At 56.1% G+C, this 25,469-nt stretch overlaps 1 protein-coding gene across 4 annotated transcripts in view; it reads left to right on the top strand.

The window, feature by feature from the left end:
- Positions 1 to 25,469, top strand: part of GFRA2 (GDNF family receptor alpha 2) — an 89,074-nt gene that overhangs the window by 17,176 nt on the left and 46,429 nt on the right. For all 4 annotated transcript variants that reach the window (XM_036314828.1, XM_036314831.1, XM_036314827.1 and 1 more), the window contains one exon: positions 15,853 to 16,207. In XM_036314828.1, coding sequence (XP_036170721.1) covers positions 15,853 to 16,207 — 355 coding nt within the window. The remainder of the gene's footprint in view (positions 1 to 15,852; positions 16,208 to 25,469) is intronic.

The raw sequence follows: 25,469 nt of genomic DNA, 5'->3' as shown, positions 1-25,469 counted from the left end.
CCGACCACTGACAGGCTGACCCCTGCCCCTGACAGAAAAGGAAACTGAGGCCCCGAGAGAAGGTACAGACAGAGATGGAGGTTCAAATCCTGGCTCTGCCCTGCCCGGCATGTACCTGCACAGGTGTCTCACCTGGAAGCCCCGTGTCCTCTTGCAGGACGTGGGCAGGTAGAACAGCCTGCCCTCCAGGGTTTTGTGAGGCTGAGGGAGTACTCAGGGGGATGCTGGCCGGTGCCTGGCACACTGCACTGAACTGCCCCTGTGAAGGCCCCCTGCTGAGGGATCTCCCAGGCAGAAGGCAGGCAGGGCAGGGCCTGCCTGGAACGCAGCATTTGGGGAACAAATGCTTGGTGATGTGCGGCTGCCTCCCACCTGTGAGAGCGCCGGATGGGGCTGCAGTGGGAGGCCCTTGGGTGATTTTCGGGAGACAGTGGGACCCCAGGGCTCCCGCTGAGCTGCTGTGGCCTCTGTTGGCCCACTGTGACTGGGTGGGGACACATGAGGCTGGCGAGAGGCTGGGCTCAGGCCCTCTTCTGGGCTGGAGGAGGAAGAGATGAGTGGTGTCTGCCTCAGTTGGCCTGCGAGCCTCCAGAGCAGTCCAGCTTGCTTGGGTGGAGCCAGGAGGGGCCCAGAGATGTTCTTGTTGGAGGCTCTGGCGGCTCCCTTTTCTGGGCTCAGGACAGGAGGGAGCCCTACCCTGTCATGAAGCCCCGCAGACGGCCCCTGAGAGGCGAGCACCACCTGCCCATGGTGCCTCAGCGCCTTCCCCTGCATCACGGTGCTCGCTCTCGCTGTGGGGACATGTGGGACTGCCGTGTCGGTCTCTGTGTCAGTGCTGTGCCCGATGGCAGCTCCCTGGGGCATCCTGGAATAGTGGTGGGCATGGACCCTGAGGCCCGCTGTCCTAGCTGTGAATCCTGGCCTGGCCCTCCCAGCTGGGTGACGCCAGGGTGGGTCACGACCCCTCTGCATTTCACTTGCTCACCTGTAAAATGGAGCAGTTCGGCCTGCCCTGCAAGGCGTGCCCAGCTCCTCACAGGGCGCTGGGGCACAGGGCCATGGAGACGGCAGCCATGGTGGCTTAGAGGACTGCTGGGGGCCAGTGGTTTAGTGTGAGGGGTAACAGCTGCACAGGGAGGTGACGAGGAGGCCCAGGCAAGTCTGAGGTGTCCTGTGAGTACTCATCATAGGAGCAGCTGAGCTTTAGAGGGGGGTCCCTGGCCAGGTGCTCCCCCGGGAGAGGCGTGGCCGGGCCATGTCTGGAGGTCCGAGTTTGTGCAGTTAATGGTGAGTACTCAGGGAGGTCCACATAGGACACAGCTTTAAAATGAGCCAGGCCCTGTCCTCACTGTCCAACAGGGCTGGCAAGCACCCACTTAGACACCCACTAGGTGGTTTATTGTTGGTGGTGGCGTAGACAAAAGGCTGCCCCAGGAGTCCAGGGGGCGCTGCAATGGGCGGTGGCCAGGAAAGTCGGGAAAATCCTGGGAGAAGAAGAGTGGGATCTGGGCATGACGTCCCTGCGGAACCATGGCTGGGAGGCCTGGGCAAGCTGGGTGTGGAAGGAACCACATGTCTGAACTTCGTGGGCTCAGGACACGGAAGAGAGACCCTGGTGGCTCTCTGGGGCTCCTGCCCAGGACTTACCCAGAGGACAGAGCTCGGCGACTGCTTGACTAGAGCTGCCCTGGGTGGGCGAGGGCGTCAGTACCCATTAAAGTCCCCTCAGTGGCCCTCGCAGGGGCGGGTGGGGAAGGACTGGGTCCAGCTCAGCTCTGCGGGATGCCTAGGTGCCCTCCCTTCCCTGGCTCCCCGAGGGGTGTCTGGGCCTCTGAGCGGATCGTGAGTGAAGGCTCCCTGGGAGACCCTGCTGAGGCAGCCCCTGAGGAGGTGGGGGCTGGGGATGGAGGGCAGGGAGGAAGTGAAGGAATGGCAGCCTCCTCCTGCCCCTGGCACCACGGCTCCGAGATAAACTGCTTATCCGCAGGTTGTCTCCCTGAGCCGAATGCAGAAGCGTGTTATTTAAATTTCAAAATCACATTGTTCTCCTTACAGCTGTCAGAGGCTCTGAGCATCACCGAAAATTGGGCTTTAGCCGCAGCTCCGTCACTTCTTACACCTCCCCTTCCAGGGAAGTCGTCTGATGGCCAAGGGGAGCGTGGGGTGGGGACGGGACTCTGGGGACAAGGGGAAGTGAGGTGTCCGGTGGATGGGCCAGGGGACTGGGACTCTCGCCCTGCTGGTCAGCAGTCAGGAAGGAGTGGGAGGAGGCCAGATTCCCCATCATGGGGTGCCAAGGCGCCTGGGAGCTGGGGAAGTCTGCAGTCCCCCCCCTTCATGCCCTGCTCCCCCCTCCCATCAATGGCGGGACCTCGGCTCCTGTCAGTGCCCAGAGGAATTTGCTCCCACTGAGGTGTGGGCAGGTGTTGGTGAGTCCATGTCTGGTTGCCTTTGTGTATAAGGAAGAAATTGCTATGAAAAAAAAGGGAGAGAACAAAGTTTAACCCCAAACACGGCTTTTTAACGGTAGAACCTCAGGTGTCATCGTTGGCATGAGGTTTTAGGGGGAGGTATTTTTCGGTACCTTCATACAGCATCTTCCAGGACACCTGCTTGCTGGCTCCTCTGCGGGATACAGGACAGGCTGTGCCGCGGGTGTGGGTGCTCGGAGCTGGGCCTTCCTGCTCCGAGGAGCTCCTGGCGTGGCTCTGCAGGTCCTTCCCCCGAGTGTTCCCCTGGCTTAGCCTCGAGCTGCATTCACCTTGTTTTGTCCGATAGGAGCAGGGCTTATTTCAGAGCCCTGGGAACGCCCCTCCCTGCCACAACCCCAGGGGTGGGCGGCACGGACTGTGTCTGAGAGAGTCAGTGTGTGTATGTGTGTGTAGTATGTAGGTGGGGAGTATAGTGTGTTTTGGTACATGCTTTGGTCGTGTGTGTGGTAGTGTGGTGTGGGGTGGGGTGTGTGTGTGTGTGTGTGTGTATTTGTGGTTTTGTATGTGTCTATGGCAGCGGTTCTCAACCTGTGGGTCGCGACCCCTTTGGGGGTCGAATGACCCTTTCACAGGGGTTGCCTAAGACCATCGGAAAACACACATATAATTACGTATTGTTTTTGTGATTAATCACTATGCTTTAATTATGTTCAATTTGTAATAATGAAATTGGGGGTCACCACAACATGAGGAGCTGTATTAAAGGGTCACGGCATTAGGAAGGTTGAATACCACTGGTCTATGGGATGGTGTGTGTATGTGGCATATGGGGGGTGGGGTGTGTTTGTGGTTTTGTGTGTGTGTGTGTGTGTGTGTGTGTTTTGGGGTGCTGATGTGTATGTGTATTGGGTGTGTGTGTGTGTGTGAGAGAGAGAGAGAGACTATGTCCCCAGGTTTTCACTCAGTGTCCCTTGAGTGCCACGTGCTGACCTAGGTGCTGAGGATACGTCCTTGAACAAGACAGAGGAGTCTTGCTCTCATGGAGTTTAGGCTTGATTCGCCTGAGTCAGAGAAAAGCAGAAAACAACACACATGTACATAGTGATGAAAGCTAAACAGAGAAATAACATCAGGTGATGAGACAGGTGGTGGGTATTCCTGATTGGGAATGTCAAAATAGGCCTCCCAGCCATGGGGAGGGCCGGGGACTGCAGAGGGAACAGCCTGGGGTGGAGGGTGGGACTTCAGGCAGACGGCGTGGCTGGGCCCAGGGAATGAGAGGGAGGCCATGGTTTGGGAGGTGGGCACGGAGGCGGGCAGGGGCCGGACCATGGATCCTGGGCCAGATGCTGCAGGCGAGTGGCGGAGTTTGGATTTCACTCTAAGAGTGATGAGAGCCCCTGGGAAGGTGTAGACACTCGAGTAGCACAGTGTGATTTACGAATTTGAAAAGATTACACTGGCCCCATGGAGAGTGGATCGTGGGGCCGAGGGGCATGGCAAGATGGGAAGTGGGAGAGCAGTTAGAGGCCGTCGCAGGGGCATGTCCCAGGACAGCAGCAGGGATGGAGATGGACAGCGGCGTGTTCTGAAATGGGCTGTGAAGGTGGCTGTGGCTGCTTTGGGAATGACCCCTGGAGCGGGAGAAGCTGAAGGGCAGGGAGAAAAGGGGTAATTTCAGGAGTGATGTCCTAGAGAAGGCGGAGAGATGGGACCCAGAGCATGTGGGACAGGGGCCCTCCTGCCTGGAAACCGAGGGGACAGAACAGAGGACTGGGAGCCACTGGGAAGGGGAGGGAAGGGGACCACAGCCGGGTGTGAGGCCATTCCCAGGGCAGGCAGGGCGATGGTGAGGTCGGCAGTGACAGTCCCAAGGAGGAGTTAGGTGGTGAACTAGTGGCAGGAACCCCACAGAGGAAAAATGGCACAGAGATGGTGGGGAGAAAGCCTGTCATGAGGTGCCCAGTGGCCACTGCTTTTAAACTCAGTTTGCTAAATGACCGGCCACCAAGTTTATTGATTTACCAAAATTGGTTATTTTAAAAGCTTTTAGAAATTTACATTGAATGGTTTTCATGGCTTCTGAAGATTTTTGCAAGTGGTTTTCATTGCTGTATTTTAAGGTATAATTGAGGTTTTGGGGTCATAATTGATATAGATGTCTAATGGCAAGAAAAATATATTCATTATCAGTAAACAAAATTACTTTATGATTTGGTGCCTCCAGTGCTATGTGCATTCACACCAATAAAAATGGTGGATGAGCCCTAGCCGGTTGGGCCCATGGACTGAAGTGTCCTGGGTTCGATTCTTGGTTGCAGGCTTGATCCCCGGCCCTGGTCGGGGTGCCTGAGGAGACAACCAATCGATGTGTCTCTCTCTCTGTCTCTCCCTCTCCCTTCCACTCTCTAGAAGTCAATGGAAAAATATCCCTGGGTGAGGATTAACAGCAACAAAAAAATGTGGATGAAGGAGTTAGTATCACATCAATATGAAATGCCTCAATTTTGGTTTTGAATACAAAATTAAAGCTGATATACCATTGTGGGGATTGGTGTGAAAATGCTTAAAATCCTAAATATAAAAAACTAACCACCCAAACTGTATTTAAAAGGTCGTAGAGTCCTCTAAAGTGGGTGAAGAAGTCCCTTCAAATGTGAAAAAATGAAATTTTAATCGGTAAAAACACAAAATAAGATGAATATGCTTTTTGAAGAATTAGTGAAAGAATTCTGACAAGTGGTTAAAATGTGACAAAATGTAAAATGATATTAAAAGGTAATTGATTTTTTTCCGAATTGATTTTCAATGAATTTGCCATTCATCAGATTGACCTTTGGTGGGTTGGCCTGCTTCCAAAATGCCCTGGAGGGTGGGGGGTGGCTCGGGCTGTGTGGGGCTGGAGGGGAGGGGAACGTTTGAGGGGAAATCCAGGGTATAAGGAAGCCTGGACTACACCCTGGTTGAGCAGGGATCCCTGTGCCTGGAGTGAGGACAGAGGCCTGGCAGGCCAGGCGTGCTGGGCTGGCTGGTTGCCTCCTGGGGAAGCTGCCGCTCTGCTTTCTGCCCCGGCTCCTGGTGAGAAAGGCCCCCTCCCACTCTCTTAGGCTTCCTGGATGAGCAGAGGGAGCTCGGGAGGCTGCCTCTTGTTCTCCTGTGGGGGGACTGGGACTTTTATCTTTTGGGGTGTGGTATGGGAGGCTGGAGCAACAGGCACATGGGGCCGGCCTCTGCTGGCAGGGCCATGAGGAACCAAGAGATGGAGGGGAGGGTCTTCCGGCCACGACTCTCACTCTTAAACAGCATTTGTGGCGCACGTGCTATGGGCTGGAAACCACGTGAGCATTTTTAAAAAATATATTTTTTATTGATTTCAGAGAGGAAGGGAGAGAGAGAGAGAGAGAGAAACATCAGTGATGAGAACTCATTGATTGGTTGCCTCCTGCACGCCCCCTACTGGGGATCAAGCCCACAACCCAGGCATGTGCCCTTGACTGGAATCGAACCTGGGACCCTTCAGTCCGCAGGCCGACACTCTATCCACTGAGCCAAACCAGCTAGGGCCATGTGAGCATTTTTGCCTACACTTTCCAGAGTAGTCTTTAGCGTGGTCCTGAGGGTAGTCCGGGCAGGTGTTGTATCCCCATTTTGCAGATGAGAAAAACAGGCTCAGAGGTTGCATACCTGTTCATGCTCGCTTGGCCTGTGGTGGTCCGCCTCCCAGGCCACTGCTGGGCCAGAGTCCCTGCTCCTAATCACAAGCCTAGCCGGAGCAGGCAGAGGGATGCCTGTGAGGCAGGGAGGGAGCCTCAGGCCAGGGGAGTGTGTCCAGTGTCACTTGATTATACTGTCACCTGCGCTAGAATGGAAGCGTAGGCAGTTCTCTTCGTTTCTCCAGTGGGCTTCACGCATAGTGGGTGCTGAGGAAGTAAACGAATCCTGAGGGAGGGCTGGGCATGGATGCCTCCTGAGGGCAGGAGGTGGGCAGGCAGGCCCTCGCTCTTCCTCCCGCCTCCTGCCTTCCCTCCAGCCCTATTAGCATCTGCTCACTCTGCACCTCATTGTTGAATGCTCACCCTTATGACCCCCATTATCTGGACTCAGTTGACTGCCCTCCTTTTTGAAGCTCTTGCCTTGGCTTTCATGACATTGGGGTCTCTCGATTTCCACCAACTCATGCTCCACGCCTTCCCGTTCCCACCAAGTGGTGTCCCCTGGAGCTCTGTCGTGCCTCCCCGCCCCCCCCCCCCATTTAGTTCTGTAGTTTTAAATAGCTTCTAGTCAGTGAGGCTCTGCCGATGTCTGTAGCTCAGACGCCTCCCTGAATGCCAGAGTCTGTCCTTCTGCCTTTTCAACATCTTCACTGGGACAGCAAACGGGTGTCTCAAACTTCAGTCAACACAGAAATATCCATTTAGTCTTCCCTCCTTCCTCCCAAATCTTCCTGTTTCACAAAACAATTCCATCATCCTGGTGCCCAGACCAAAACCTTGAGTTCTCTCTCTCTTCTCATTCAGCAGCTAACCTACCCGTTTGGCTTTATCTCTAAATACAGTGCTGGGCAAAAGTAGGTTTGAAGCTGTTTGTATGGAAAATAACACAATAATCCTATATAATAAAAGGTTAATATGCAAATAGACCGAATGGAGGAATGACTGGTTGCTATGATGTGCACTGACCACCAGGGGGAAGATGCTCGATGCAGGATCTGCCCCCTGGTGGTCAGTGCACTCCCACAGGGGGAGTGTTGCTCAGCCAGAAGCCCTGAGCCAGGCTCACAGCTGGCGAGTGCAGTGGTGGTGGTGGGAGCCTCTCCCGCCTCCACAGCAGCGCTAGGGATGCCCGACTGCTGGCTTAGGCCCGCTCCCCGGGGACCAGGCCTAAGCTGTCAGTCGGACATCCCTCTGAAGACTCCCAGACTGGACTGTGAGAAGGCGCAGGCCAGGCTGAGGGATACCCGGCCTGCCTGAATTTCATGCACCAGGCCTCTAGCTAATAAATAATGACAAGACAAGAATTAACTCTGTGTCTTGAATACTCACAACTGTCAATGTACTTTTGCCCCACCCTGTGCATACAGAATGGGCTCATTTTTGCCCTCTCTGCAGCCACCACATCTCTAAGCTACCACCATCTTCCACCTGCTACTGCAGCAGTCCTTAGCTGGCTTCCTCTTCAGGCCGGACCCCTCATGTGTCCTCAGTCTTCCATGTGTCCACAAGCAGATGCCCCTCCTTAAAACCCTCCAGGAACTTTGCATCTTAGAGTAACATCTGAAGTTCTTACCCCACCCTGCAGTTCCCACGTGATCTCCCCTGACTGTCCCTTCTCTTCTCTGCTTCATTCGGGAAGCTCCAGCCGCCTTACCCTTCCTTCTGCCTGTGAACACGCCAAGCTCCTGGCTGTCTCAGGACCTTTGACGGGCTCTTCCTGTTACTTGGGATTTTCCTACCTTGGATGCTTTGCACGTTTCACCCCTGTCCATCATTCTGTCTCAACTTGGATGTCACCTCCGAGGATAGGCCCTCCCTCACCCTGCCAGTCAGTTTTCTGAATTCCCTTATTGTATTTTCTTCATCGCACTTATCACACTGTAGATCGCCTTGTTAATTTGTTATGTGTTCGCTACCAGTTTCTTCTCACGGGAATGAAAGTTCCTGGAGAGCGGGGCTGTCACTGTAGCTCACAGCTGGATTTCTAGGGCACGTAGTTAGTAGATGAAAGTATTTGCTGACTGACAGCTGTTTGTTTGGCTGGCTGCTAATCGACAGGGATTTGGGTGCTGTGTCTGGAGGCGGGTGTGGTGTGAGCTCTGCCTGTATGTGTGTGCTGCTGTGTGCATATGGGCTGTTTTGCACAGGGCCAGGCTGGACCTTCTTTCAGCCTGCTCTTAGGAAAAGGGGTGGGACAAGGCGCTTTCTCCCTGCAGCTGGCAGAGTCTTGCGTGTGTGTGTGTGTGTGTGTGTGTGTGTGTGTGTGTGTAGGGGAAGGTGGGTGGGCAGGGGAGTCACAAAATGTAGGAGACCATGTAGTTTGAGGTGAGGACATGAGGCCCAGAGGGGGTCAGGCCTGTCAGGGTTTCACAAGCTGGGCCCAGGTCTCTGACTGCCACTTTTGTGTAAGAGCTGCTGAGCATGGCTCAGGAGCCCAGGGTGGGCCTGGGCCTGGGCATTGCAGCTGGGCACGGGATTAGGGGTGAGGGACCAGGCTGGCAGGTGGCTGGAAGGCCGGAAGGGGAGTTGACACACCCGGCTCCACTGGCTTGGAGGTGTCTCCGATACCGTTCCTGCTCCTATTGTGGTTGGAAAGTCTACCTTGATCACCCCCTAGTTCACCCCCAGGGGCAGGCTCTGCCACACAGGCCACAAACCGCCTTCTTCAGAGGGTGACTTGGTAAATTGTGTGCTGGGCGGGGTGTGCATGTTTGGGGAGCAGGCCATGGGCAGCTCGGCCTCTCCTCTAAGTTACCAGTTCTCCAGTTTTGAAGGGTGAGCTCAGAACTGGGGGGAGCTTGGGAAATCCAGGGTCCTGGGCTCCAGCCATGGAGCTCCCAACACAGTGAGCCGGGTGGGGGGCAGGGGGGGGGGCGTGCATCCGTGTGTAAGAGGCAGGTCACAATGCACCAAAGTTTAAGAGCCTGAACTGTAGGTAGTCAGTTCCCTTCGAGTGCACGTGCACCGATGCCGGGATGGGCTATGAGCGTGAGAGTCCATATATGTGTTTGAATAGCAATGCATCGGAACACATATTAGACAAATTCAGAACTAATGTAGATCTTATCATTTAGGACAAATCCAGGTAGGTATTGAAACATTTAAAAGGTGAGTCAGTTGAAGAAATTTAAACATTTCACTTAACTTAAGGAGTAAGGGATTTAAAGGAGTACGTGGCCAAAATGAATAGGCGATACCTGGGGGACCAGGGCTCGCTATGTAGCCAAGGAAAATGTCGGATATTCAGTTTAAAGTTCTAGGGACAGATGGTCATTGGCTCAGGGCAGCACCTGGGAGGGAAGCAGGGAGGTGGGCGAGGCTTGTGTGTGGGGGGGCAGCCCCTCTGTTGGTGGTTGTCTGCCCCCACCCCCCATGCCCTCACCTAGGGAGGGGAATGGAGGGGATGAAGAAGCTAGAATGAGTCCCCAGGGGCTGGAGCTGGTAGGTTTTGGAAAGTGCCAGGTGTGGTTCAGTCCTGCCTCACTCTCCTGGGGCAGCTGTCAGTCACCATTTACTCCTTGGCTGAGTCTGCCCATCTGGCTGCTGTCAACGGGCCTGGGACACCCATGTGGGGAGGAGTGGGAAGGAGCCTGGAGGATGGGTCTGCCCAGGCCTGGGAAGAGTTAGTAGCTCCAAGTCCTGCAACTTCCTGTGTGGTCTCACCTCTCTGTGTAGGGACAGGGTGGGGTATGGGTGTGTGTGTGTGTGGGTGGTGGTGGGGCGGCTGCTAGCAGGGCCTCCATCCTGCTTTTTGGACATTCCAGTTTAGGGGCTGGGCCCACGCTGGGAATCCAGCCCCTTCTCCTTGCTCCCCCGTGGGGCCTCTCAAAGAGGAGAACAAGCCTTCTGGACCCGAGGGGCGCCTCAGCGTGGGTGGAGGCAGTGATGGGTGGGAGGGCTGCCGGTCAGACTGCCCGCCCCACACGTGCCTCCTCACAAGGACAGCGGACCCAAGGCCAGCTCCCGGCCTCTTCCCACGTGAGTGGGGGCCCCGTCCTCGGGCCCACTACCCCCTGGACCCACTCCGGGAGGATCAGAAGGGACATCTTCCTGGTAACTAGGCAATTACGGTTACTATTGCCCCCTTTTTTTGTTTCTTGTATTTTTTTTTTCTAGGAAATTTACCAAGTTTTGGCCCAGGGGTTTACATCTGCCAGCCCGTAGCAAAAGCTGACACTATTCAAGCTCCAAATGGAAGCCATGAGGCTATAATTACACCGGCATTAGCTCAGCAACACGCTGAGAGGAGCGGAACGGAGCACCTGGGGGACCTGGGAGTGGCAGAGGCCCTAAATTAGCTGCTGTTCCGTTTGTGGTTGTCGCCCTGCCCCTCTCTGGGGTCTCCTTCTGTCCTCGCTCTCCTCCACCTCGGCCCAGGCAGCTTCGCTCTTCCCTTCTGCCGGCGTCTGAACGGGAAAGAACCCCCTGGTGGGTCAGGGGGACCCTCCCTGAGAGGCCAGGCCTCCAGAGTGGCCTTTGTGTAGACAGGCACCCTTGGTCTTTGCCTGGTGGGGGCAGAATGGTTTGGCAGCAGCTCAGGGAACTGCTAGGGGGGCCCCATACCCCACTGTGACTGGAAAGTCATTGCTCAGCTTCCAGAGTCCTCTCTGCTGGTCCCTCCTTCAGTCTCCACCTCCAGGCGCTGAGTGCTGTCAGCTCCCTCTGTCTGGGTCCCCCTTCCTCTCTCTCTTCTCGCTCTGACTCATCCCGCAGGTTTCAGCAGGGATGCCGCTGCTCCTCTGACCCTGGTCTGGACAGGACGCTTTTCTCTCTGACTGCCTCCGTGCACAGCCTGTTCCTCTGTCTCTATCTGTGTCTCTGGGGGAAATGCCAGCACACAGTAGGCCCTCAATAAGGATTTGTTAATCGAATGAGTGGGAAAACAAACCTTGATTCCCTTCCTGCCTTAATTCTCCTTTTGTTTTGACAAGAAGAGAGGGAGTTTGCTGTCTGCCTTTGCAGGGCTGCTGGCGGTGAGGCAGAGTGTGGGGGTGATGGCTCGTCTTCACCGACTGACCCTGACTTTCTCTTCTGAGCCCTCTGGGCTGGGCTCCACATTGGTACTTGACCACACGTGGTCATGTATGGACGTCTGTCAGCTGGGCCCTCTGTCAGCTGGGCTTCCTTCGTAACGTTAACCAACACTCTTTGAACACTTACTGTGAACTAGATACTGTTCTAAGTACATTTAGTTTTTCACTCATCAAATGCTTATTCAGCACCCACCATGCCTCATGTGCTGGGAAATATGGATACGGTACAGTGAGCACAACGGACAAAGCCGCTGCCTTCATGGAACTTATATTTGATACAAACAAATGAGGAAGTCAGTCCACACTGAGGCAGGTGGTGATGAGTGCTGTGGGAAAACAGATCAGAGTCGGTAAAGGGAGTGACTGGTATTATGTATCAGGAACGACCCACAGATAAAGTAACATCTGAGCAGAGGCCTTAAAGAAGTGAGGAATGGTCATGGGGGTGGGGGAGACCTTTCCAGACAGAGGAAGCAGCGAGTGCAAAGGCCCTGAGGTCAGGGAAGTTCCGGGAAAACCAAGGAGACCAGTGGGCTGGTACGGATGGAGTAAGTGAGCAGGGGAAGGAGTAGGAGATATGGTCATAGAGCACCGCTGGCTACTAGAAATACAGGGTGGGGCCAAAGTAGGTTTATAGTTGTGAGTACACAAAGCACAGAGCTTATTCTTATATTCTTATTTATTAACTAGGGGCCCAGGGCATGAATTTGTGCACCTTGAAAGGAACTGTGGGCCAAGAGGCTGTGGTGGGCACAGGGGCAGGTCTTGGCCCATCCTCCATGCGCCCCCCTTCCCTGTCTGCCAGCAGGCCGCTGCTCCTGCACTGATGGCACCAGCCCCACTCTCACCGGCTGACGGTACTGAGCAATTGAGGCCTGCCCCGTCAGTGGGTGCAATCGCCCCTCAGGAGCAGGGGGAAGTGGAGAAACCTTTAGGGGCGATCAGGGCCAGCAGCCACCGCTCACACCTGCTGATGGTGCCAATTGATCAGGGCGGGCGCCGGCAGCAGATGCAAGCACCGGGTGGGACCACGGTGTGCGGGAGCAAAGAATTTTCAGTAACCACCAGAGGCTCACCCCAGTGACAGTGACCGGTGCCCCTCCTTGGTCTGGTGCTCCCGCTCACCTGCTCCACCATCCTGCCGCGCCCGATGCCCGCCATGTTCCATGCTCTGCCGCCTGCTGCCCATGTTCTGGCGCCCCCATCATAGCGACTGGTTGTTTGGCTGTTTGGTTGTTCCGCCGTTCGATCTATTTCCATGTTAGCCTTTTATTATATAGGATTATTGTGTTATTTTCTGTTGAACAACTGTAAACCTACTTTTGCCTCACCCTGTATAATATGTCACATATGTAATTCTAAATTTTTTAGTATCACATTAAAAAGTAAAAAGAAACAGGTGAAGTTAAGTTATTTAATTTTTAAATTATTTTAAAAAAGATCTGTGTTGCCGAAACCGGTTTGGCTCAGTGGATAGAGCGTCGGTTTGTGGACTGAAGGGTCCCAGGTTTGATTCCGGTCAAGGGCATGTACCTGGGTTGTGGGCATATCTCCAGTGGGAGATGTGCAGGAGGCAGCTGATTGATGTTTCTCTCTCATCGATGTTTCTAACTCTCTAGCTCTCTCTCCCTTCCTCTCTGTAAAAAATCAATAAAAAATATATTAAAAAAAAAAGATCTGTGTTTATTGATTTCAGAGAGAGAAAGGGAGAAGGTGAGATAGAAACATCAATGAGACAGAATCATTGATTGGCTGCCTCCTGCACACCCCCCACTGGGGACCAAGCCTGAAACTTGGCAGGTGCCCTGACTGGGAATCGAACTGTGACCTCCTGGTTCACAGGTTGATGCCCAACCACTGAGCCACACCGGCTGAGCCAAGTGAAATTAATAATACATCTGTTTAACACAGTATCTCCAGACTATTATCACTTCAACATGTGATCAAAGTAAAATATTGTTAGTGAAATGCTTTACACTTTTTTTGTGTAAAGTACTCAAAATCTGGTGTGGACACCTCATTGTAAACGAGCCACATTTCAAGCTCAGTGGCCACATGTGGCTCGTGCTGGACAGCACAGGCCATGCCAAGGCCTCTGAATGAGATGGGAAGTCACTGGGGGCTTCGGGGCCCAGGATCTTTTCTCTGCCTCAGGTTCTAGAACGTGATGAGAGGATGGTTTTGAGGGGAGGGGAGCTGGGCAGGAGGCCTTCTCAGCCCACAGCGGCCAGTGGTGGCTGGGGCCAAGGTGGCAGCCGTGGTGGGGAGAGGTGGATGGATTCCGGATGTATTCTGGAGGTAGAACTGCCAGGTTTTTCTGACGTGGTGTGTGACTGAGAGAGGAGTCCAGGAAGCACCGAGATTTTCGGCCTGAGCCCTGGAAGGGTGCGGCTGTTTTCAGAGGGACGAAGGAGACCGGGGGGCACAGCCTGGGGGGGACAATATGAGGTTTGGTTTGGGGGCATGTGAAGTTTGGGATGCGGTGCCAGCCTTTCAGGTGGAACTAGCAAGCAGGCAGGTGAACATGATTCTGGGGTTCAGTGGGGAGGTCTGATTGGGAATTATTGATGACAGTTAAGGCTGTGAGGTGATATGAGGGCCCGGGGGAGTGGATGCAGGGAGAGCGGGGCTGAGCCTGGTGGAGAAGACAGGACCAGCAGAGCAGGTGGGGGAGCACGGGGAGGCAGCAGGAGGATCGGCAGCCACGAGGAGAAGGTGGAGGGAGCGACCGGCTGTGTCCAGCGGGCCGAGGGGTCCCTGACCACGGACACAGGTGCGAGTGAGGCAAACACCAGCCTGCAGTGGGTTCAGGACAGAATGGGAAGGGAGAAGGAGACTCTGGTATAGATGACTGGTTTGAGGGTTTGCTTTAAAGGGGAGCAGAAAAATAGGGTGGTAGCTTAGCCATGTTTCCTTAAAGATGGACGATGCCGTAGCCAAAGGGGATGTTCTAGAAGACTGGGCAAAATTATCATGCGGGAGAGAGACAACAACGAGAGACCTCATTCGTGCCTGTAGAACGCTCTGAGGCAGGTACTGTTTAGTAGACAGGGAAACTGAGGAAAGGGGGGTACAGCCCTTGCCCAAGGCCACAGCTGATGAGCAGCAGGGCCAGGAGCGACAGAGAGGCTCAGTCTGACTCCTAGGCCTGCGCCTGCCTCTTGGTTTCCTGGCTGGACTGATGAGCTCTCGAGAATGGGAGCCCCTCTTACACTTCTGATCCAACACGGCACCTGGCAGGGGCGGGCCGTGCACAGGTGGGACGTGCTCTCTAATGACCCAGGGACCGGAACCTCGGACTGGCAGTGCTCAGGCTCCTGGGGGGAGGGGGGTGGGGCCATGGGAGGGGAGGTGCGGTGTCAGGTGCCTCACTCACGTCCTTCCCACCTCCTTGCAGGGCCTAGAACGGGGGTGGTGCTCAGTAAGGATGAGAAAGCATTTGTTGGGTGAAGAATGAATGAAAAGATATGGCCCATCCTAAAACCCAAGCCGCTGGTTCTCTGCATTCCGTGGTGGGATCTGGGCGCCTCTGGTTTGCTGCTGGCATGCGGGGTGACCGTGGCCAGCCCTCTGTCCACTCAGGGCCCCAGTGTCCCCACCTGTGAAGTGAAGAAGCAGGGTTAGGTGGTCGCCCATCCGCTCTCAGCAGAGCACCTGAGGGGCAGGTGCGGATCCCTGCCTCCCGCACCGGCTGTCATCAGGACGGACAGGCGCTCTGCAGGTGGGAGCAGCTGGCGGTGGAGGCCGCCTGGCCCCTGTGCTGTGCTTCCTGTGGAACAACTGAGACTTGTGGGGTGGGACCTGGCGATTCCTGGGATCCTGCTTTGTGCCCACGGGCAGCGGCACGAAGCTCAAATCCATGACACTGACTCCGGAGCCCAGCAGCCAGCACGTCTGCCCTGTGGCTGCTCGTGTGCTCAGCCCCTCAGAGTCGGGGACGTGCCTTCAGCCTGCACCTCGCACCACCAGGCTCCCCTCAGAGCTTTCTTGTTAGTGGGTCTGGGCACTAACCAGCTACTAACCAGCTACGGTGGCACCCGTCCCGCCCCGCCCTGCCCCACCCCGCCCCACCCCACTGTGGGGCATTGGAACTGTGTGAGGCAGGCCAGCTCCAGTGGCCATGGTGGTGGGGAGAAGGGTGGCAGGGGTGCTGTTTGTGCCTTGGCTGCTGAAGCTCCCGTGTGAGAATGTGCCCCCCTAAATGCCAGCGGTGTCCCTGCCGGAAGCCTGCTCTCGCCCACTGCTGTGGTGCTCAGGGCCGGCCCGTCTGGGCTTAGCTGCCGCCCAGCCGTGTGATCCTGAGCCAGTCACTGCCCCATTTCCCACATGTGTGAACAGAGCTGTGCATGAACACCAAGTGCTCGCCTTCTCTGCTGTGATGAGTCTTAAATATGACTCTGGAGTAACAACCCTCCTCCTAGGACGTGTGTACTCACCACACGTGTGTACCCTGTGCTAGGCGCTGCCTGAGCACGGCATGGACCTGTCCATCCTTGTTTAACCCTCACCATGCCTGAGGGGAGGCCCTGGTAGGTGGCCCCATTTCACAGACGAGGAAGCTGAGGCAGAGCGTAGGGAAGGCTGAGAGGTGTCCCCAGAGAGCAGGCACTGTGCGGGGAGGGGGGAGTGTCCCAGGCCTGCGCAGCCCTCTGACCTCTCTCCTCTCCCATCCAGGGACCGGGGCGGACCCGGCGGTCAGTGCCAAGAGCAACCACTGCCTGGACGCGGCCAAGGCCTGCAACCTGAACGAGAACTGCAAGAAGCTGCGCTCCTCCTACATCTCCATCTGCAACCGCGAGATCTCGCCCACCGAGCGCTGCAACCGCCGCAAGTGCCACAAGGCCCTGCGCCAGTTCTTCGACCGGGTGCCCAGCGAGTATACCTACCGCATGCTCTTCTGCTCCTGCCAGGACCAGGCGTGTGCCGAGCGCCGCCGGCAGACCATCCTGCCCAGCTGCTCCTACGAGGACAAGGAGAAGCCCAACTGCCTGGACCTGCGCAGCGTGTGCCGGACCGACCACCTGTGCCGGTAAGAATGACCACCCTGCGGGGTGTCACAGGCGGGAGCCCTCCCTTCCCGCATCCCCTGGGTCTGCTGGGTTATGATCCTGGGCCCAGCAAAGACTTGGGCATGTGCAGAATAAACTGTCATCCACATCCCTCCCTCCTCCCCTCCCTCCCTCCCTCCCTCCCTCCCTCCCTCCCTCCCTCCCTTCCTCCCTCCCTCCCTCCCTCCCTCCTTCAGCACAGGCCTGTTGTTGCCTTCTCTGTGCCCAGCCTCATGCTAAGCATCCTGGGGAAACCCAGGTGAGAACCCGAGGAGCTGGTAATTTAAATCACAGGCCCTGAGAGCCAGGAAGAGGAAGGCTCTTCAGGAACCCAGTCCCGCCTCTATCGGAAATCCCCCGGTATCCCCATGAGGTCATGTGGCCGTCAGGGAGGGGCTCCTGGGGGCACGTAGGCAGGTTCTTCCCCATCAAGAGCCGAGCCCATCTGGGGTCTGAGAGTTCTGGGTTTGAATCCAGGCTTTTTGACTTCCTGTCTGTCGCTGGAGCAAGATTTTTAAATGTCCCCCTTCTCCATCCCTTTACCCGTAAAACAGGAATAAAAGTACCCGTGTCCCAGGGTTACTGTGACTACATGATGTGTGTCCAAAGCTTAGCACAGAGCCTGGCCACTAGCATATGTTTAAAAAGTGCAGCCTAATTATTAGGAGGGTTTTGCTGCTGTTACGGTGAGTTGAAATTTGCCTCTTTATGATTCTCTTGCTTTTCTTGTTTGTTGCTAAGCATTTATCGGGCCCTCTCGCATGCAGTGCAGGTTCTAAGGCCTGGGCGTGCAGAGTGAGCACGATGCTCTCTTATCACCTAAGGAGCATCCAGTCCAGAAAGGAAGCCAGACAGGAGAGCAGTGGTCCCAGGGCAGTGGGACAAGGGCCGAGGGCGCCCCAGGAGGGAGCACAGGGGAGGGAGGGGCATCCCCCTTACCCTGGGGGTCCAGAGAAGCGGGGATCTTGAGCTGAACCTTGGAAAGTGGGAGGGAGAAAGCCAGGGAGTAAGTCAGCTGGCAAAGCACATACAAAGGCTGGAGGGCAGGAGGGCACTGGCAGGTGGTGGGCACGTACGGAGTGTGGGCCACGCGGTGGGGAGGCGAGCGAGGCTGCTGGAGAAACAGGGCTCACATTGTGCAGAAAGCGAGTGCCTACCATCTACCAGGCACCGTCCATCCTGTGGTTCATCTCTCTTAATCCTCGCAGCAGGGCTGCACCGAGGTAGGCACTGCTACCATCTCTGTTGCCAAATGCAGAGCCAGGAATAGAAGTGACCCGCCTGAGGTCACCCAGCACATGCATGTCAGGCTGGGATCCGGTCGAGCTGCCTTCGTCCCCGTGTAGCACACGGGCCTGGGCTACGATAGTGGCTGTGGCGATGGAGGGGGGTGTGTCGTTTCAGAGCTGATGGGTAAGTAGACTTGACAGGACTGGGTGACTGGTCGAAGTTCCCTGGAGGCAAAGCCGTTTCTGTTTTGTTAGCCCTCACCCCATCCTGCATGTGGAGCCTGGCGTGTGGTGAGCATGGCACAGACATCACTCGAATGGATACATGGCTGGTGACCGCAGTGTTTCCTGGGTGAATGACTACAGGGCGATGGGGCCATTCAGCATGTGTGGGGTGTTGGGCGTGCAGTGTTGGAGGTGCCTGGATGCGTGGGCTTGGCGCTCAGTGCAGGGGCCAGAGCAGAGAGGTGGGTTGGGACTTGCTGGGAGCCTCGCTGGTGATTAAAGCCACGGCAGTGAATGAGATGTGGGGGGGGGGGGGGGAGGCTGGTAGAGCCCATGAGGGAGGCTAGGCAGGAGATGCCTGCCGATCTAGGCATCCCTCAGTGCTGAGGTGGTAAGAGAAGCACCAAGTCTTAACGGAGGGACACAGGAAGAGGAGCCTGCGACAGGGAGGCTTGGGGGGCTCAGGACAGCCAGGGACAGTGGGCCAGAACCCAGAAGAGGAGGGGTTCCTGAGGGAGGGAGGGAGGGAGTGGCATGGTGCCTCACAGAGTGTGTGTGCGAGTGAGAGGGCATGAGAGCATATATGTGTGTGAGTGTGTAGGTATGTGTGAGTGTGAGAGTATGTGAGGGTGTGCATGTATGAAAGTTTGCAGGTGTGTGAGTGTATATGTGTGAGTGAGAGGGTGTGAGAGTCTGTATTTTTGTGAGCGTGTGAGTATGTGTGTATGTGTGTGTATGTGAGTGTGTGTGGAGGGTGGAAGCCCATTACAGTGGGAGGCTTGGCAGGGAGGCAGAAGTTGAGGCAGTGGGTGCAGACCGCCTTGTGAGAAGGGCCAGGCAGGCAGGGGGTGGGACGGGGGGCTGCAGAGGAAGGGGAGGCCTTCTTTGTCCCAGGGGAGCGCTGGGCTGTGTGCACACGGAAGGGATGGGCTCCCTGGTTTGGAACAGGTGCTGCTGGAGTTGAGTGGAGAGCTGCTCCCCATTGCTGGCTGCAGGTCTTGGGAAAGCCCTGCTTTTTAAAACATATGCACCTTGTCACCAAAAAAATACGCACAACGAATTGAGGCGATTTAAAATCAAACTATGCGTAAACGGTAGGGCGGTTAGAAGCCCGGAAAGGCCGGGAGCAGTGCCGGGGGAGCGCTGGGCTTCCTGGTGGCCGGGAAAGACCAGAGAATCACGGGCAGCTCGACCCCCACACTTGGTGGAAGGGGCACGTAATTCCTGCAGGAAGACGCGTTCCCTCCTCGTTCAGATGCTGCCGCGATGCTGTCAGGCCTCCTCACACACAGCACAGCGAATGACAGGATGGACGGGGAACTGGGCCTCGAAGGAGGGCCGGCCTGGGGCCCAGCCCAGTGACACCGGTGGTGCCTCTCGACCCAGGGACCCTCTGGGCCACGTGCTCCCGAGGTCCAGCGGGCTGCAGCCAGGCCCACCCGGATGTTACCGCGGAGTCCCGGGCAGAGGGACAACATGAACACCAGCACCCTCTTTATTGCCGGTGCTTCAAGGAGGGACAGTATGTGCGTCTTCTGAGGTGTCTGTGGCCGGATCGGGCGGGCGAGCTGGGCGCAGGCCGGTTTTGGAGGCCTGTAGAACATCTGCGCCTGTTGGAAGAGCCAGAGACGTCCTTTGTTTGTTATTCTGGAGGTGGGGGAGCCAGGAACGGGAGAAGTGGGGGTACATTTCACATGTAGAAGGAAAAAGGTGTTACGATGGGACTCAGTGCTGGGCGGGGTGGTGTGGGAGGTGGGTTTGAAGGAGAAGAGCTGGCCTCTTTCCACGCGCTTGCGGGCCGGACTTACTGACCCGTGGACCCTGGGGATCCATGGAGGAGTCGGGGGCGATGGGTGGCTGGAGAGGGGCACCTGGAGAAATGCCCGGGAAGGAGGGCACTCCCTTCCCTTCTGGCCTGTCTTCCACCCGGTGTCCCCCCCCAGGGCGGGCACCACAGGGAAGGGAACTAGGGACCCCCAAGCCTTCCTTTCCTGGATACTTTAAGGACACAGCTGGCCTGTCGGGGTGGCAGGAGAGCCTTTCCTGGCTGACTCTGGGAATGAGGCCTCGTCCTCGGGCGTCTCCTGGAATGTACCCCGTGCTCCAGGGCTGCAGCGCCCAGTCCTGCTTGGCCCCCTCACCCCTCTGCTCGGGGAGTTGGCCCAGCTTCTTTCTGAGGGAATCTCGGGCCAGGATTCCTAGGATCGGTCGGCCGGAGCCCACCGCAGCTGCACTATATGAGACCAAGTGTGTGACGTCAGTGGTATACGTCACAGACGCCCTGGCTGACTTAGGAGGTGTCCCTCACCACGGGGCGTTCGGGTTGGACGAGGTCTTTGGTTGCACAAGGATGTGTCCTTGCTCGGACCCCGTGGTTATTAGAAGCACCTCCAAGTCCCCCCTTTGGACCAGCATCAGTTTGGGGTGAGCGTGGAAGCTTCCTGCTCTAGCCAGGGTCCCGGCTGGTCCTGGAGGTGCAGCCTGGGCCTCTCACCCTTGTCTGGTTCCCACGCACGAGCCTTCGGGTCTGTGGGCTTAAGTCCAACAGAGGCTTGTCCTTTAAAAAGTCCTGACATGGAGTCTGGAAAGCCCAAGGGTCTCTTGGAATGAATCCATGGGATTTGGCTGAATTCTCTCGCCCAGCCCCCCAGTGGGCTATGGCCTCTTTTTTTGTTTTGTTTCTACTTTCAGCTGACACACTCATCACAAGGATGGGTGTAGAGGTCTAGATCATGTGTGTGAGCGTGTATGTATGTGTGTGAGCGCATGTGCATGTGTGTATGTATGTATATATGTGTATGTGTGTATGTGTGTGTATATATGTGTGTGTGGTATATATGCATGTGTGAGTGCATGTGCGTGTGTGTATGTATGCATGTTAGTGTGTATGTGTGTGTATATGTGTGTGTGAGTATGCATGCGTGTGTAGTATATATTCATGTGTGAGTGTGCGTGTTTGTGTGTGTGTGTGTCTTTGGTGTGTGTGTGCGGATGGGGGCTGTGGGAAAGAGGGTTCTGTGTCCTGTGAGCTGTGTTCCTTCTAGGCCTGTGTGGAAGAGGCCGCTGAAATGCCCTGCTCCTCTGGGTCTGTTGAGAGGCTATAAATAGCAGGGCTCTGGCCCCACGCCATATCCTGGCTGCAGTTTAACCTCTGGGTGCTGGGGATGTGTATAAATAGACCCAGCCTGGGGCTGCCCTGCTGCCCGCACCCCTTTGTGCAGCAGACACTGTCCTCGTCTGAGAGGAGTGCTGAGAAGGCAGAGGGCTTGGGGTCCCCTCCCTCAAGGCGATCTGCAGGGAGTAGGGGAGAAGCCCTTCAGCAAGCCCCCTCTTGCGGAGCTGGGGGCGCGCCTGGTGCCTGTAGGCAGTGTGGATGGACAGGTCTGGGTGTGATTCCTGGCTCCTGGGGGCTGTCCCTCAGCTGCTTTGGACTCTGTAGAACCCGTAGGCTGATGTGTTTAGCAGGCTCTCTCTAAAGAGCAGCAAACGGTTATTTACATAGTGGCAGGTGGGCTGTGGGGGTCCCAGGCAGCCCTTTTTTGAAAAGAGAGGGTCTTGGCTGCTGGGATCCAGCCAGTCTTTCCTGGGCCAGTGGGTCACCTGTTGCAGGAGGGATGAAGGTCTTGGGGCCATTTGTTTCTTCATTTGTCGACCGTTTATTCATCATCACTCTGGGCCATGCCTTCTGTTGGGATTGGAGAGTGAATGAAGCAGGGAGGGTTCCTGGCCCCCGGGGCACGCACGGTCTGGCGCTGGGACACTGTGGTGATTGCCTCTGCAGCGGGAACAGAGCCACACAGTAACCTGGATGGTAGTGTTTCCACGCAGGTTCTCTTGAAATCCCGGTTCTACTCTGCTACCTGCCAGGTCTTCCCTGGGTCACTCTGGTGGCACAGGAGAGCGGCCCCTTCTTCGGAGCCACAGGCAGGTGGACCTCGCCCAAGGTCCTGCCTGGCCTTGAGCAGTGCTCTGAGCCCACATCCTCATGCGCCCTCAGACAAAGCTGTGTCCAGGAGGGCCGCAGGGTGAGGAAGCCACCGGTTCCGCAGGAAATCCCAGCCAGCGAGGCTGCGGTGGAGGATGCTCTGCATGCGGGAGGGGCCGTGGCTCCTCAGCCCTCTGCCAGGCGGTCCCCGAGACCGCCTTCCACTCGGGGATCCCGGGCTGCCCCTGCTGCTGCCTCCCTCACTAGGGGTCCTGCTCACCCTTGAACTCTGGGCCAAGGGTACTCAAGGACTCCTCTTAGAACTTCCTGTGGCAAGTTGAGATAAGGCTGGGATGTTGAATATCTCTTTACTGAAGGCCCTGGGAAAATAAACACAGAGAAGCTGCCACCTAGATACTTAGTTTACCAGCTCTGGCTTCGGTGTCTTCCTGCTGTGGCCACCTCAGGAATGCCAGCATGGCTGGGCAGAGAGCCCTTAACCTGGGCCATCAGGCTGCTCCCTGGGCACCTGGGCTCCACAGGGCTCCACCCCACAGAGACGAGGCGCACCTCCTTGTGGAGCTCTGCGCGAGAACCCACTCCAAGGGGTGAGTGGCAGGAGGACTGGCCTATTTGGAGAGATGCCACTTATGCAGAGATCACCAGCATACATGCCAGTGAGGTTTGCTCAGGCCTGAGGCCGACTGCGCACCCGTGAGGTTGTCCTGGGCGGTGTTCGCTTGCACAGGGGCAGGCACGCGTGCAGCTTCCCTGGTCTGGCTCTGCTCACCGGCTCTTTGATTATTTCTGCTTCCACTCATGGCCACGGGCTCTCTGCTTGCTGGTGTCTCAGTCTGCTCGGCTGCGATAACAAAACACCATAGACCGGGGGTCTGCAACCACAAACATTTCCTTCTCACAGCCCTGGAGGCTGGAAGCCCAGGTTGGGGTGCCGGCACGGTGGGGCCTTGGTGCCCCGTCACCCAGCCTTTCCTGGTGGGTGCGGGCAGGGAGAGAGGTCTGGCGTCTCTTCCTCTGTTTATATGGCCACCAGTTCCATCACGGGGGCAACACTCACCCGTCAGAGGCTCCACCTCCTAATACCATCACATTGAGGATTAGGGTCTCGATGTGTCAAAATGGGGGGACACAACCATTTTCTCTATAGAACCTAGACTTACGCTTCATTCAAAGCCTGTTTTGTCCTGAGCCCTCTCTTAGCCGCACCTTCCACTAACGTGTCCTCGAATTTGTCTGTGTCCTTCATGTGGCACCAATCATGTATATGGCTTTCCTTTAATACTTTATCCTCCCAATTAGGTCTCTGATTTTTAATAGTCTTATATGATATTACTACCATGTCAATTGGTTTAACAAATATTTATTGTGTGTCAGGCACTGTGCTAGACACTAGCTATTTCCTGGAGAACACGGTAGAGACCCCCTTGGAGCTGCTAGTCTTAGGAAGGAGATGAACAACGATCAATGAAGAGACAAGTAAATCATGGACATTTTCAAAATGTAGAAATAGAGGGAAGGAGGGGAGGCCTACTTAGAAAAGGGGGATCAGAGAAATTTTATCTGAGGGGATGACATTTCAACTGAGACCTGAAGGATGAGGAGCCAGAAATAAGAGAGATGGGAAGAAAGATCATGTCCCGTGGGGGAAGAGCATGTGCAGACGTTTGCAGGAGGGAAGGTACTGGCTTTGCTGGGAAATGACAGGAGGCCATTGCGACTAGAGCAGAGGGGACATGGGAGAGGGGTGCAGAAGGTCGGGGCCAGGCAGGGCCGGGCCACACGGGGCCTTACAGGCCACAGCAAAGAGTTTGGATTTATTCTAAGTATAGTTAGAAGGAAGCTTCTAAAACCAACGAGTGACATTAATAAAACTGTGGTATAAAAAAGATGACTCTGGCTACAGTGTGGAGAATTAAGGGAGGAGGCAAGAATGACCTCAAAGAGATGGGGAGGAGGTTATTTTTGTATCACTAGATCAGAGATGATGGCGGCTCAGGCCGGGGGGTAGCCATGTGCAGAGAGATAAGTGGGCAAATTTGAGATACTTTGGAGATGGAAATGATATAGCCTGATGCAGGAACGAGGGAGGTGGAGGAACTCAAGGATAACTCACAGCTTCTGGCTTGAGCAACCCAGTGGTGATGCTGCCATTTGCTGAGATGGCGAGGGCTTGGTGGGGAAGGTGAATTCGGAATCCACTTTAGGCTGTTCATTTTGAGACCTTCCTATCTGGAGCTGGATTGGAGTTATGCATTCTGGGGGCCATTGGCATGTTCATGGTGTTTAAGGCTTGGGGAATGGTAGGGTCTCCCAGGGAGAGGCTGGCATGAGAGGATGCACTGAGAATGTGCTGGCCCACCCATCCCCCCACCGAGTGCCTTTTAAGTGTTTGGTGATGTCATTACGGCGCCTTGGGAGTCAAAAGAGACTTTTGAAAAAGAGGGAATGGAAGCTATGGTGCTGCTGAGAGATCCAGAAGGAGGAGGGTAACCACTGGATCCGGGAGAGGGGTGAGCCTTGGTGGCCTCCTCCACAGCAGTCTCGAAGTCATGATTACAGAGACCTGCTCAGACCTGCTCAGCAATGTTTGTTAGTTGGTCAGAGCTTTCTAGAAAGGTCCTCTTGGGAAGGGGTTTTCCAGTGTGAAGTTGCTCACCTGTCCCTTCAGTGGGAATAAGGCTTGGTTCTGGGAAGAGTGGGATGGGGGTGAGTGTGGGGGCCACTGTGGCCACTCCCAGGTGCTCCCTCTGCAGGTCCTCGGGCCACACCCTTGGCCCGGGTCAGTCTATGATCCTGAGGCCCCAGCCCTGGGGGCAGTCCATGGTGTGGGCCAGCTGTGCTGATGGTCTTCGATGCCGACCCTACACGGCAATGTGCTTAGGACCCCAAACATCCCTACCTTCTTGTCCCTGGGCTCCCAGAAGCCATCATATAGTTGCCACTGACTCAGCTACTCCAGCCACAGCCAGAGGAGCCCCTGAACTGTGGGAAGAGACCTTCCTCTAATCCCCATGCTCTTCTGAGCAACCTAGATGCCTGGCCTCCCAGTGAGGCCTTGTGGGTCCTGCCTTCTCCGTCCCTGAGGCACTCAGAATGGTGCTGAGGAGGCTGGAGGGGTGCCCCGGCGGCCTGCCCTGAGCTCCTCTCCGGGTGTTTCGGGGGTGGGGTGTGGCTTTTCTGGAGGCCACCTAGGATGTGTTCTTTGTCTTCCTGGGGCCATATCCACAGAGGTGAGGCAGCCCCACTCCCTGCCCTCTTCTTATGTACATTAGCCTGGTGTCCTAGGGCCAGCTGCCCGCCTTGGGGCCCTTTCGAGGGCCTCCGTGGATGGCTAGGAGACCTGCAGGCAGCTCCATCATGCCAGGGCTCTGAGGTGGGCAAGCATATCAGACGCCCATTGGTGCCCCCACCAGGAGTTGACAGGATGTTGAGTTACACAGAGAGGCACAGTGAGATGTGGGCTCCTGGTGTATAGTTGGTGGGAGATTTTGGAAGAGCTGCCACGCCCTGCCTGGCCTGAGATCATTGCTTTAGTCCCTCAGGTGTTCTTTGAGTGTGATTCTCCCTCCCTGTGCCCACTGGGGGTGCACTCATCCCCGTGATGTGCCCAAGGGAAGACCCCCTTCCCCAGGTGTGTTCTTTAGGGGGTGGTAAAGAGGCTGGAGTCACAGTCCTGGTGTCAGATCCCTCCACAGTCCCAGCTCCAGATCCCCCTCCACAGTCCGAGCTCCAGATCCCCCTCCACAGTCCCAGCTCCAATTCTCCCTCCACAGTCTCTGCTCCAGATCCCCCTCCACAGTCCCTGCTCCAGATCCCCCTCCACAGCCCCTGCTCCAGATCCCC

Source organism: Myotis myotis, unplaced genomic scaffold (genome assembly GCF_014108235.1).
Source record: "Myotis myotis isolate mMyoMyo1 unplaced genomic scaffold, mMyoMyo1.p scaffold_m19_p_6, whole genome shotgun sequence".
NCBI lineage: Eukaryota > Metazoa > Chordata > Mammalia > Chiroptera > Vespertilionidae > Myotis > Myotis myotis.
Note: the sequence above shows the minus strand (reverse complement) of the source record. Positions and strands in the feature narration are given on the sequence as shown.